The sequence below is a fragment of the Stegastes partitus genome, unplaced genomic scaffold (assembly GCF_000690725.1).
Source record: "Stegastes partitus isolate 25-593 unplaced genomic scaffold, Stegastes_partitus-1.0.2 Scaffold1339, whole genome shotgun sequence".
Taxonomy (NCBI): domain Eukaryota; kingdom Metazoa; phylum Chordata; class Actinopteri; family Pomacentridae; genus Stegastes; species Stegastes partitus.
In genome coordinates, this window is record NW_007579070.1 from 27,372 (window position 1) to 41,558 (window position 14,187).

The 14,187-nt window shown below is 47.4% G+C and overlaps 2 protein-coding genes across 5 annotated transcripts in view; both read right to left on the reverse strand.

Annotated features, from left to right (window-relative positions):
• Positions 1-14,125, reverse strand: part of arap3 (ArfGAP with RhoGAP domain, ankyrin repeat and PH domain 3) — a 40,436-nt gene extending 26,311 nt beyond the window's left edge. Inside the window, exons 1-5 of one of the 4 annotated variants that reach the window (XM_008298689.1) lie at positions 13,837-14,125; positions 3,772-3,934; positions 2,715-3,614; positions 1,157-1,197; positions 651-754 (exon numbers count right to left, since the gene is read on the reverse strand). In XM_008298689.1, coding sequence (XP_008296911.1) covers positions 651-754; positions 1,157-1,197; positions 2,715-3,614; positions 3,772-3,833 — 1,107 coding nt within the window. In that variant the 5' untranslated portion in view covers positions 3,834-3,934; positions 13,837-14,125. The other 3 variants (XM_008298691.1, XM_008298690.1, XM_008298688.1) reach the window with 3 other exon arrangements.
• LOC103369859 (protein NLRC3-like) overlaps positions 9,438-14,187 on the reverse strand; it is a 33,299-nt gene continuing 28,549 nt past the window's right edge. Inside the window, exons 12-15 of the mRNA XM_008298697.1 lie at positions 13,837-14,019; positions 13,058-13,133; positions 10,491-10,632; positions 9,438-9,466 (exon numbers count right to left, since the gene is read on the reverse strand). Coding sequence (XP_008296919.1) covers positions 9,438-9,466; positions 10,491-10,632; positions 13,058-13,133; positions 13,837-14,019 — 430 coding nt within the window. The remainder of the gene's footprint in view (positions 9,467-10,490; positions 10,633-13,057; positions 13,134-13,836; positions 14,020-14,187) is intronic.

Consider the following 14,187-nt stretch of genomic DNA (forward strand, 5'->3'; position numbering starts at 1 on the left):
TGGCAGGTTGGTGGCAGGTTGGTGGCAAGTTAGTGGCAGGCTGGTGGCAGGCTGGTGACAGGTTGGTGGCAGGTTGGTGGCAAGTTAGTGGCAGGCTGGTGGCAGGTTGATGGCAAGTTAGTGGCAGGCTGGTGGCAGGATGGTGGCAAGTTAGTGGCAGGCTGGTGGCAGGTTGGTGGCAAGTTAGTGGCAGGTTGGTGGCAGGTTGGTGGCAGGTTTGTGGCAGGTTGGTGGCAGGCTGGTGGCAAGTTAGTGGCAGGCTGGTGGCAGGTTAGTGACAGGTTGGTGGCAGGTTGGTGGCAAGTTAGTGGCAGGCTGGTGGCAGGTTAGTGACAAGTTAGTGGCAGGTTGGTGGCAGGTTGATGGCAGGCTGTTGGCAGGTTGGTGGCAGGTTGGTGGCAGGTTGGTGGCAGGTTAGTGGCAGGTTGGTGGCAGGCTGGTGGCAGGTCAGTCACAGGTTTGTGGCAGGTTGGTGTTCGATTAGTGGCAGGTTAGTGGCAGAGTCGTGGCAGGTGGGTTGCTGATTGGTGGCAGGTTGGTGACAGATATGTAGCAGATAGGTGGCAGCTTAGCGGCAGGTTGGTGAATCTGTTTGGTGTTATGTTCAGGTGAAGGGCAGCAGAAGTAAAGGACGGGCTGCAGCCTCTCACCTCGCTGTTGTTGGGATGTCCTCTGGTTTGGAAGACTGTCTCACAGTATGGACTGATCTCGTCCTCAGGGTCGTCTGTCGAGGCTGCTGAACACAACACACTGGCTGTGGAGGGAGGCCGTTACCTAGTCTGTCTTTACAACCATAGCTGTCACCTGAGCTCCCAAGTATGTTTTGTCAGCTAACAAATTTCTAACTTTTTTGTTTTTCACTTTTATGCTTCTTTGTACTGTGAGAAAATCGTAAACGGTCTGCCCTTATAATGCACAAAATGTTCAATATCATGGATATTAATGCACAAAATGCTAACGTATTTGGGTATCAACAACCTGGATATTAACATTAGACAGCATTATTAACCTGGATATTAACACAGACAAATATTAGAAAAGTGGATACTAACCTTCTAAAGATCAATAACCTGAATACTAACATGAGCATAAACAACCTTGTGTCTACTGTGTCAATCTGCTGAAGGCTCAAAGAAACAGTCGGGTTTGAACTCACCTCGGACTGATCCTGAAGAGTTGTTACTTCCTGTGCTGCCACTGAAAACACACAAACACATCCATACATGATCAGTAACCACTTTCAAAGAGATCTGAAGGGCTCAGCGCTGGTCCTGTAGTCCTGCAGGGCCCAGTGCTGGTCCTGTAGTACTGCTGTGCTGGCCCCCCCCCCGGACCGGGACTAAACCCACTGTGGTCAAACACTCAGGATCCCCAAAAGAAGCTGGAGGAGACACCTACAGCGTGCAGCCGGATCAGGATCCAGATCAACAGGCTGCTTCCCCTGCAGGAGCTCGACTCAGGTGAATAGAGGAACTTTCAGCCCTTCTCTTTCCATAGTAGGATCCAACAGCTTCAACGTTAATTCAGAGTAACTAACAGTAGTTGGATGTAGGAACAATGGAGGTTAGTTCTGTTCGAATATACGGAGAACTACATGCTGTTGATGGTTAGAGAGGAGAAGACTGCTGCTGGACAAGGACATACAGAGGGCATGTTGTCCTCTCTGACTTTAACCAATCAGCATTGAGCCCCACACAGCAGGTTTTCAGGTTTGCTCAGAAGAACTTACCCTGGAGAACTCTTAACTGGTTCTACATGAGGTTCTCTCAAAGCGCCATCACATGTTGAAGAACCTCTAAATTTAATGGATGGTTCTTCACAGACTTTATGTGGTTCATTAAAGCTGTTTCATGTTATCTTGAGTGTTTTTCTTGAGTTCTTTGGTTTGGGTGCAGGTAACAGCAACTAACACTTACCACCTATGGACAATTTAAAACCACCAGTCAACTTCAAGATGTGTTTGGACTGTGGGAGGAAGCCAGAGAACATACACGGTCCCTACAGAAAGACCCCAGGCCAAGATTGGAACTGAGGACATTCGAGCTGTGAGGCAACAGTGCTAACCACTATCTCACCATGCCACCTGCCCAAAATATTAAATGTATTATAATGGAATGAAGTTCCTTGTTGGAATTAAAAAAAGGTTATTGAAACTCAAAAAAAACAATCCTTCTTTCAAGAACCTTTGAAAAAAAACCCTCTAAAGGAACCTTTCTGTCTTTCTATTTTCAGGAACTACTTTTCAAAAAATTTGTTGAGGCAATTTGGGCTGTTCTTTAAAGAACAATTTCAGGAAACGGTTCTTTAAAAAGTGTGATCAACAGTCCAGAGCTCAAAATATCAAACGTGTTCTAAATGAACAAACCGAGAAGTGATGCAAATTCTTACTCTTAACTGGTTTTGCTTACAAATGACTCAAACAATTACAAAGTGCTCTTATCACAGTAGAATCATTTGGTCTAAGAGGTTTTTTGTGCAACTGAAAAAGTTTTTTCATCACTGTGAAGAATGCTTAATAGTTCCAGTTAGTTGGAAAAAGGTTCCAGCTGTCTGAAAATGGGTTCCCATGAGTTCCTGCAGTAGAAAGCAATCACATGAAAAAAAGAACTAATAGTGTGATCAAAGATCACTGCAGGAGAGCTGGTGGAGCAGGTTGATCAGATAAACCTTCTCATATGGACTCTGGTATAGAAACCAGTCCATCAGAGACCCACCTGTTCCTCTCAGGGTTTCTCTCAGGGTTCCTCTGAGGAGTCTGTCTGGGTGCAGTTGGAGGAGCTGACTGTTGGCTGCAGGAGTTCCTCCTTCCACTGGGGGCAGTGGAACTGGGTACAGTGCCCCAGTAGATCTCGTTAGAGACCATCTCCATTGTCCCTCCTCTGGGAGAGCCAGATGGCGAGGAGCCAGAAAGCTCAATGATGTCCAGACTATTATGACAGGAAGTCTGGTTCTGCTCAGTCCTTCCAGGTGAGGACGAAGGGAGGAGCCTCAGCCTTGGGGGAACAGGAGGTAACACACCTCCAGCATCGGACAGAGATCGGCTGCGACTGGGTTTTGTCCTTGCCCCCTGGCGAGATCGAAGGTCAGAGGTCAAACTGTTCTCAGCAGTGGGCGGGTCCCCCAAGGTCAGGCCCTCTAATGCAGCAAAACAGATAGACTCCTGGGAAAGCCTCCTGTGCGGGGGCGGTGCGGTGTCTGGGGTCGGACAGAAGTGGATGGGTGTAGTCCTGCGGCGGTTGAAGACGGTTCTGGGTTTGGGAACTGGTTTCACTGATGTCCTGACACCCTCAGTGTTCGTCAGCATGGCAGCAAGGTTTGGAGCTGAACTGTTCCTGAACGCCTCGAAGGCAACAGGTCCTGTCGACTGACAGAGCGCAGCACCTCGACCTCGATCTGATGAACAAACGCCTGTCACTGACTGACAGCGGTCACGTGGAAGATCAGTGCTTTGATTGGCTCTCTGACCTTCTGTCCTCTGGATATAACTGACCAACCGGAGAATTCTCTTCCTGTGTCCGGTGGCCGTTACGCCAAGACTGACCAATGCATCATGATCCAGGTGGGTGAAGTCTCTAGCCAATAGGAGACTTGCTCGCCGGAAGATGTCCAGGTACCTGCAGGAAAAACAGATGGCAGGTTGGTGAGATTACGTGGTAATTGTTGGTGTGCTTTGATTGGTTGGTTTGTAGTCCTACACTGAATGGCACTTTGTGTGAGCAGCTAATGGAGATGCTAAAGGGTCAGTCCTCTGTCTCTCTGTGTGTCCCTGACCTCTCCAGATGGATCGCTGCCAGAAGAGTCTCAACCGGTGTGCTTCCACTCAGCGAGGCCATGACGACAAATATGGAGTCCGGATCGGTCTTCGTGTCCTTGGCCTGCAAGGAACAGGGCGTCCATAACTGTCCTACTGCAGGGACAGACGGTAGCTGTCCATCTGGAGGATAGAGAGTGAAACAGTTAGTATGCCCTGAATACTTTTTTTTTTTTTTTTCTTTTACGTCTACTTTTAACTCTATTCTCAGACATTATCCAAATAAAAAACAGTGGATGAACAGTGAGGTCAAACAGCTGTTGAGGGATCGGGACTCTGGGAACATGGAACTGTACAGCTCAGCCAGATCCAACCTGAAAAGAGGCATCAAGCGGGCTAAGGCAGCACACGCCAAGAAGATCGAGGGACACTTCACGGAGGAGAACCCCCGACATGTTTGGCAGGGCACCACTCCATGACCTCACCAACATGAACACTTCCACTGCTGCCACCACCAGCACCAGCACAAGCCGAGCAGAGGAGCTACATCAGTTCTTTGCTGGGTTTGAAGTCAGCGAGGAAGAGGACACCCTCACGCTGCCACCCGCTGACAACCTGGCCCTCACTGTGAGCACGGAGGAGGTCAGGAAGGTGCTCCGGGGCGTGGACCCGTCGAAGGCTGCTGGTCCCGATGGTGTCCAGGGGAGGGTACTGAGGGGCTGTGCAGACCAGCTGGCAGAGGTTTTTACTACCATCTTTAACCTCTCACTGGCTGCCTGCACAGTCCCTTGCTCCATACAATCTGCCACTATTCCCCAAGAGACAGTCGGTCAGCAGTCTGAATGGTTACAGACCTGTGGCTCTCACTTCACCTGTGACGAAGTGCTCTGAGAGGCTGGTGCTGGGGCACATAAAATCCTTCCTGCCTCCCAGCCTTGATCAGCACCAACTGGCATCCAGAGCCAACAGGTCCACAGGTGATGCCATCAACACAGCCCTCCACACGGTGAGTCAACATCTTGAACAGTCTGGCAGTTATGTGAGGATGTTGTTTGTGGACTTCAGTCCTGCTTCTAACACGCTTGTTCCAAGCAGACTGATGTTCAAACTGCAGTCTGGGAACCAGCGAGCACACCTGCACATGGATCAGAGACGTTCTCACCAGCCGTCTGCAGTCAGTCAGGTTGGGGCTCCACCACTCCTCAGTGCTGACAGTGAGCACTGGGGCCCCTCAGGGCGGTGTGCTCGGCCCCATGCTGTGCACCCCAGACACCCACCACCAGGCACCAGCCCACAGCAGCAACATCTTTGTCAGGTTTGCAGATGACACGACTGTGGTTGGGTTGATTCACAACAACGATGAGACGGCCAACAGNTCCGCCCCCCATGACCCTGGTGAGGATTAAGGTGTAGAGATGATGGATGGATGCTCTTTTCTTCGGCCTTTGTCCCTCTGGAGAATACAGAGGCTGCTTTAGTGACTATATGTGAAGGTTTGGAGTATTTTGGGTACAACTTCAGGAGGCTCATGATGCTCCACGAAGCCCCATTCACAGAAAGAGTAACTCCATCAGAAGAGTAGCATCTAAAAGGACGGTCAGACGGAGGACATGCAGTGAGGAACGTTTCAGCCTGTTCTCATCGTAACTGCAGATAATGTTGGTCAAGACGGCAAAGACACACGGAACGACACCAAGGAGACACAAAACACCCACAAAGAGGCATGAAGCAGCTGGGGCACATCCAGGATCAGCAGCCACCTTCAGCTGGGCCACTTCAGCCTCCATGAGTCCGTCAGAACAGCGGATCAGAACAGTGCCTTCATTCAGACCCGCCTTCGGTTTCCGCTGCCCTTCCCTCAACTCCCCAAACACCAGACACTCCCTCCTCTCCCTCATCCTCACCTCCAGCCTTCACACGCCTTCATCCCTTCTGCTGCAAATACAAAGAGTAAAACCCTGTGTGATCGTATGAGGCAGCTCACGGCATACTGAAAACAAAAGGTCACATATTCAAAAGTATGAACTGGAAACGAGATCAAATGTGATCAAAACATGATGAAAAACATTTTAAAAATAATAATTACTGGAGTCAGAAATCCAAGTTTCTATGAACACAGTGAAAAAGTTCAGGCTGTGTATTAAACTTAAATTAAATCCAGTTTTAATCTGAAGATGGACTCGTTTTTATTTAATACATGTTTTAAATTCAAATTGTTTCTCTTCTCGCTGCTTTTGTTTAAACAAATTCATTCGTTTTAAAGACATAAATGCTCTTATTGCTGTTTTTATACTTTACTCTGTCTTTTCCTATTTAATAGATGTTCAAGGTTCTTATTTGACATCTTTTATTTCTCACTCGGCTTCATGAATCCGTCTTCGTGCGCTCTGAGTCGAATAAAGAACGATGGGCAAAATGGAATCAGTGGATATTTTACAGTTCAGAGCAGCCGAAGCTCCTTTTCTACTTATTGCATGATTGATCTCCGGCTTTGGTGGCTGTTTTGAATTCTCTGTAAATAAACTGAATTAACAGCGAACATCAGGTAACGTCAGCTAATAGCAGCTAATAGCAGCGAATAGCAGCTAACAGCATTGTGTGTCTCGTTTTGCTCGTCTTGTGCGCCTTTGTGTCACATTTTTCTTATTTTGTGTCGTGTTGTTAAGGGTGAAACCAGAAGATTGTGGCTCTGTGGTGCTACAACAAATGATTCTGCCGTTTCAGACCCACTGTGCGCTCTGCTGCAGGAATTGGAGCTTTTCCTTGACACTTGTGGACGTGGTTCAGACCAGTGGAGGACACATATCGGGCACGTTGTATCAGCGAGGTGCTGCAGGACCGAACGTGAGTCGGACACATCAGCAAAGAGGACGCAGAGGGAGGAGGTCGACAAAACTGAGGCTCTATTGTGACGAACAGAAGGCCGATTGTTCCAGAGCTGTGACTGGAACCACACAGTGACGCTCACTGGGAACACTGGGAACTCTGGGAACAAAAAAAAGCAAAAAAACATCCCATCTGCAACCACCATATCAGCTGGGTGCACACGTTTCACCGTTTCTGCGATTGGCTGTGCTGCATTGAGGTGCTGTAGGAAATTCAGATCTTAACCGTCTTAACATAAAGTCCTGCAGCTCGATGGAGACAGAAGACAAAGAAGGAGAAAGAACTCAGGGATGTCGTCTGTGCAGAATGACAGAAATCTAAAAGTAAAACATTTCTGTCATTATTTATTTTATAACAATGTAAAAAACAACGTGTCCACAGGTGTCACCAGCACTGGAGAACATACTGTAGATGTTGAACTATCTCCATGTCTCCAGACTTTTCCTCTCNTGTTTCTTTCCATTAATAGCCCTTCTTTGGGGAAAAAAAATCCATAATTCAATGAGGGTCCAGTTCTGGGCCCCCCACCCCACTCTGGGCCCGGGACAACAGACCCGTTTGTCCCCCCCTATCAGCGGGCGTGTGTGGAGCCTCCATGTCTCCCAGTGCTGGTAACACCTGTGGACACTTGGAAACATGTTGGACATGTAGATTCCAGTTTTGCTTCTGTTGTTTTTTGTAAATTAAATAATAAGACATGTTTTCTTTTTTTTTTATCGTTCTGAGTAATGCTGCACAGCAGACGTTTCTGAGTGTTCTCTCCCTCCACTGCTCTGCGCTTTACAAACAGCTGCAGGACTTTACATTGCAGTTAAAAATGAGCCCACAGTGAGGAAAAATGAGTGAGTGTGAACCCTCCTCCCTCCAGCAGGGGGCGCTCCACCTTTACCTCCACACAGAGAAGACTTCCACTGTAAAGAACAGAATCACTGGGACCTTCCACGCCTGGAGGTCATGACCTCCCTCCTCCTCCCAGCCAAACCACAGAAGAAGGAAAGCTGACGTCATCAGACTGCAAGATTGTTTTTGAGCATGTGCAGCAGGATGACCTCCGACCTCTGTGTAGCACTGAAACAGCAGCGGCCATTAATGACGACAGGGAGGTCATGTGACAAACGCCACAAACAAAGACCAGGAAGTCACATGATGAAGTCTGCAAGGAAGAGAAGTTCATTCTCAACCTGCTGATGACTGGGTTATCAAACTGCTGGAGGCACTTTCCTACCACTGCTGTCTCTCTGTGTGGTTGTTTGTGTCTCTTTGTGGTTGTTGTGTGTCTCTTTGTGGTTGTTTTGTGTCTCTAAAGTGGTTTTGTGTCTTTTGTCATGGTTCTACATCTCTTCGTGGTCACTTTGTGTCATGGTGTGTCTCTTACTAGACATTCATCCCTGAAACGGAGACAGGATAACCAGGATAATCAGGATAACCAGGATAATCAGGATAACCAGGATAATCAGGATAATCAGGATAATCAGAACCTAGCAGCAGCTGTGTAACGGCTGAACTGTCACAGACTCAGTGTTTCCTGTTGTTGGTAAAGTCTGATCTGTTTACTGAAGTCTGAATACTTTCTGTCAGACATTTCACTTTGACCGTAGGACGTCTGCAGAGCTCACGTCGCTGTCAGGACGGAGGCCGTTCAGAACCTCTGATCAGGAAAACTAGAGTCCAAAGTCGAGTACAAACTGTCCACAGCAAACACACACAGAGACACACACAGGATGCAGGGAGTGCCTCCTGCAGCCGAGGCAAAGCTTCCACAGAAGGGCGGAGAGCTTCCAAACAGAAACACTGTGTGGGTCTGTAACAGGCTGACACCTTGCTGTGATCCCCTATGAGGTCTGGTCTGAGCTCTATCAGCTTTTCTGCACTCTGTGGACGTTACTTTCCAAAACCAACAGTCCAAGATGAGTCAAAATCTGTCCAGAAAGTTGTCAGAGGAGGAGAGACACCAGAAAACATTGACATTTAAGAAGCAGTCACAGAATTGTTCATGTTTTCAGTGAAAAGTTCCTCAGACTGATTTTTTCAGAAGCGATGATGACTAATCTAACAGCTGTTAGCTCATCAGTACTGGTCACAGTGTCACATCACAAATAGGTTCTGTCTGCTTTGGTCCTGATCCACACTGAAGCAGAGAAACGTTACCGTTGGTTTGAACAAACGTTGTGCTCAGAACATTTCTTGGTCAAAAAAAAAACAGGAATCTTGTGATTCATGTTTGCTGTTAGTGACGGTTTCTGTTGTTCTGAAAGGATCTGAAACTCATCCTCATCTCATTAAAAAAATCTTCAACAAATCAGACTTCTCCAGTTTTATCTCAAGTCCTGAATGTCTGCAGACTCACAGAGTGAAACTCAGTGAGAACAGATTCTAATGATCCTGAAGATCTGCTGCGAGACGACGAACAGCAGCAGCAGAAAACCTGAGAAGAAGCTGAACAGCGAGTCAGGAAGCTGCTGAAGGCTGCAGATAAAGACCAGGAAACAGCCGGAGGATACGACACTCCCATCCGACTTCCACTTTAAACACTGCAGCTGGAAGAGGACAAAGAGGAACCAGAACCAGAACCAGGATCAGAACCAGAGTCACAGCAATAGCCAGAGCCGAGCAAACAGGCGAGGGACACAACACTCACATCCCACTTCCACTTAAAGGAACCTTCCTTTAGGAGCCAGAACCAGAACCAAAGCAAGAACCTGAGCCGTAGCCAGAACTACAGCCAGAACCTCAGCCAAAACCAGAGCCAGAGCTAGAACCAGAACCAGAGCCGAGGAAGCAGTAGGAGGATACTGTACTGCTACCCGACTTTCTCCTCAAACACTGCATCTGGGAGAGGACAGAGAGGAGCCAGAATCAGAACCAGAACCAGAACCAGAGCCACAGCCACAGCCAGAGTCAGCTAAGGCTGGAGTTGCAGCTGGTTTTGGACAAGTTTCTAAATGAGTTCGGACTGGTTCTAGACTTGGTTTCATATTGACTTCCTTCTAGCTTCAGACTAGGTTTTTAGACGTGGTTTTGGACTCGTTTGGGACTTGGTTTTAGCATGGTTCTGAACTAGTTTTAGACTGGTTTAAGACTTGGTTACAGATTGGGTTTAGGGCCGGTTTAAGACTGGTTTCAGACTGGGTTTTTAAACTTGGTTTTGGACTGGTTTGGAATCTGGGGCCTCATTTATCATCAGTGCGTAGAAAAGGTTCTAAATTCTGTCTTAGGAATGAAATGTAGAGTAAGTACAAAAGAAATCTGTATTTATCAAACATGCGTACGGGGTCGCAGCACATCAGAGTCAGTAAATCCCACTGGTTCTTAACCTCCATGTTCGTGCACTTTCAGGATCATTTTCCTTCAGAAACGCCTCCAATCAACCATTTACAGCAACAACACGCTTCCTTATAAAAAAAGTGAAAAAAAGTTTCTCCCCTCACTGTTCATCATCATCGTGGCAAAAAGGGCGACAAAGAGGAACTTTTCAGAACCTGAAATCGAGGTACTCGTCAGCGAGGTTGAAGCAAACCAGAGAATATTGTTTGGTGCATTAATGTTGGGATGAGCAGCAAAAGAACAAAAAGCTGCATCGTTTCTGTTGGTCAGAGGACAGATCGCCAGCAGAAATCAAATTTTAAAAGAGAGTGGTTTGATGTTAAGCTCAGAGTCACAAAACATGTCACAGTCCATAAAAGAGAACTGATGCAACTGGAGGAGGACGAGTTCATACCAACGTCCACCCAGTGGATAACCCTGATCACTGCAGATGACATGTTTAATAACCAGACTAAGTCCAGCTGAAACATCTCCACTCTGTGACACTCACCAATAAGCCAGCCGTCCTCAGCAGCTCCTGCTTGGAGACCCANAGCTGCCCTCGGCCTCCTCGGAGCTGCCTGCATTGTCTCAGGCTCGTCCTGTTTCCTCTCTGATTGTTGCTGGGCGCTGAGGAGGAAGCTCCTGACCGAGGACACGACGCGGCAGGACGTCCTCATGCCGAGGAAACTCTGACGTCACATCGCAGAGAGATCTGAGGAAGTATTCAGATCACACCTGGGTTACCTGGACTGGAAGGACAGAGCTCAATCAATCAATCAATCAATCAATCAATCAATCAATCAATCATGTTCATGCTCAACATAACACAGAGAAAATACAACAGTTCACGTTGTCACAACTTCATGTTCAACCAGCATGAAGTCAGGACAGGCAGCTGCTGCTCTTCAATCAGACAACCAGCAGCAGGATGAAACAACCTCCAGCCGGCCGAGGATCAAGAGAACAGACACACAAACACACGGAGAACGTTCTCCACAGCCATGAAGTCCAGATATGCTGACTGGACGCAGGACACACAGACTGATGAAGGGGAACACACCGAGGACAACACGCTGCACATCCACAGGTAGACGACTGACGGGCTGAACAGGTGAAACTAACGAGCCAGTCACAGAGGAGGGAAACTAACGAGCCAATCACAGAGGAGGGAAACTAACGAGCCAATCACAGAGGAGGGAAACTAACGAGCCAATCACAGAGGAGGGAAACACACAAAGAGACGAAGGACAAGCAGCAGATACACAACGTCAGTCACAGACGAGCAAGAAGCAAAGATTCTACGTGAATTAAATAATATTACACACAAAACGAAACAAATTCTATTGAAAGTACAAAACAATTGAGAAAACTGAGAAAAGTAATATTACAAGTTCCTCAGACTGAAGTTGTTCCAACAAGGATTCATGGAGTGTTTATGTTTTTCACAAAGTCGCTTTAAAAGCAAAGGAAATATGAGAAAAATATGCTNCATCAGCTGTAGAAAGATGTTCCACCATCAGCTGAATGTATCTCCACCAACTGGCTCCTCTGTTCTCTGGTTCTGACCCATGCTGCATGTATTTATTGATCCAGGAGGTCAGTGTTCCGTCTCTGCTCTGTCTCTGACCTTCATGATGGAACCATAGGTCACACATGGCACGTTTAAGGGCTGTTGGAAAGCTGAAAATCTGATGATTGTGATGGCTGTTGGTCGCAGTCACTCCTCAAGAATTAGCTCTGCTGAGGAGGGAAGAAGTTTACTTTTGGAGATAAAAAAAAAAAAAGAAAAAAAAAAAGTAGAATGAAGTGATTTTGATGAAAAAAAACAACAAATGATGAATTCAAAGACTGAACACATGACAGTTTGTGTTCATACCGCTTCTGGTTCATAGACTGTGTCAGTTTGCTTTTACTGTTTTGTGTTTTCTGGGTTCATAAATTTAAATACAGACATCTGACTGACTGCTTCTTCATGGCAGCAGCAGCAAAGGATCATGGGTCATATTTGCACCAGTGAAGCTGACCAACAAAACCTGATGTCAGAAACACAATGTATTCAAACAGCAGCTTCAGCAGAACCATGCAGAGAGGTTGTGAAGGTGTTGTGATGGAATTAAAACTAAACAGGAGACGACATGGTGAGGAAACGACTTCAGGCTCTCAGCTTTCTGACAGTTCATGGACAAAACTGCAAATCTATCAGAGGAGGAACGAAGCAGCAGGTTCATGGTCGTGTTCCAGACGTCTCATCAGTAGAAGCTGGAAACTGTCATTCCTCCATCACAGGTCTGATTCCTTTAACAGTGAAACCCAAAAACTGCTGGTAGGTTCAAAGTATGTTTAGAAAAGCCAGAAACGTCTTTGTCCAGAGGAAGACTCTTGTGCCAGGTGTTGCTCAGCGTCGCCTGAAGCAGCAATAAGACAGAAGTGAAGCACAAACCTGACACCAGAAAGCACCAACACGACCACAAAGGGACCAAATGTCCAGCGAAACACACCAACGTTCACAATCACGACATTTAATACAATCACTGTATTCTGCATGTTTCTGCTGAAGCTGCCGTCTCACTTATTGTCTTTGTCACTTTCATACGCTGAATTGGTGTAAACACTACAATACCCACGATCCTCTGCTTCTGCTGCTGTGGTCACATTCAAACAGCTGCTGAGCTCATTTGGCCATCTGAACCCCAAAACCCCCAAAAATGTCACCAAACTGACCCCATTTATCAGCCAGGCACTAAAACCAGAAAGAAACTCTGATTACCACCTTTCAGACGGTTCCTGAACGCATCACCTGAGGTCAAAAAACCAAGTCTGTTTGATCCAATCACAGCATTTCAGGTTCCTCATCGGAAAATCCCCCAAAACAAAGATCAACTGATCCTCCACCACAGCCTCAGCTGGGGCCAACAGAACCGCACCAGAGGGGAAAGAATCATCAGGAAGGTCTGCAGGTGGTTCTGACTCAGTTCTGCTGCTGTGAAGCTGCAGGAGGAGCTCGGGGTGGATGGAAGTCCAGCTGCACATCCACTGTGGGGTTCATGGAACAAAAGGCGTAACCTGGACCAGAACCTGAACACAACCTGAGCCAGAACTTGACCCAAATCTGACCTGATCCTGAGCCAGAACTTGACCCGAATCTGAGCCAGAACCAGAGACAGGAAACAGCTCCATGACACCACAGTCACTGCAGGAGGAGACAGACGGGTTTAATGTAATCTGTTTTAGGACCAGAACCAGTACAGAACAAACCCAGAACCAGGACAAAACAGAACCAGAGCTCGGGAACAGCTTCACAACACTGCATTTAACAAAGACCAGAACCAGGTCAAGACAGAATCACGATAAACCCAGAACCAGGACGAACCAGAACCAGGACAAGACAGAATCACGATAAACCCAGAACCAGGACAAGACAGAATCATGATAAACCCAGAACCAGGACGAACCAAAACCAGAACAAGGACAAGGCAGAATCAGGATAAATCCAGAACCTGGACGAGCCAAAACCAGAACCAGGACAAGGCAGAATCAGGACAAAACAAAACTAGAACCATGGCAAAGCAGAACCAGGACTAAACAGGGCCATAGCGAGGACAAAACAAAAAGAGAACCAAGACTGAACAGAATCAGAACACAGACAACTTTTAGTCCAATCTGGAGCTGCGCTAAAGTTTGAAAGTTTGCAGATTAAAAGTGCGCACCTTCCGACAGTGTGAGACAGAATCGGGGCGGAACCAGAAATCCTGGACCGACACGGTGGTTCTGGACCGACCCGGGCAGAGCGGGGATCCTCCGGAGCAGCAGCCGCAGAACGAGCCTCCTCCTGCGGACTCACAGCAGCAGCAGCTCCGCGCTCGATCAGAAAATACGGTGCCGAAGAGCCTCACCTCTGAGCCGGTCTGATCCGAGCTGCAGGCGGTCCGGTCGGGTCCGGGTCGTGCTGTGCGTTCGGCGTGTGTCCCGGTGAACAGGGCGGAGCAGCTGTGGGTCGGAGCGGCGCAGACAGTGTGTGAACGGAGGCGGAAAGTTCCCGCGAATCAGCGCCGCTGTCAGTGTAAAAGGCTCCAGAGCTACAGAGAGCCGGAACCAGAACCGAGACCGTGTTTACAAAGAACTACAATTATTATTGTTGTTTAAAAACAAACAAACAAACAAACAATAAAGCTGTTCATCAGATGAATGCTGATTAGAATCATTATTGTTATTTAATCGGCGGCAGATAATTAAGAGTGACTCAT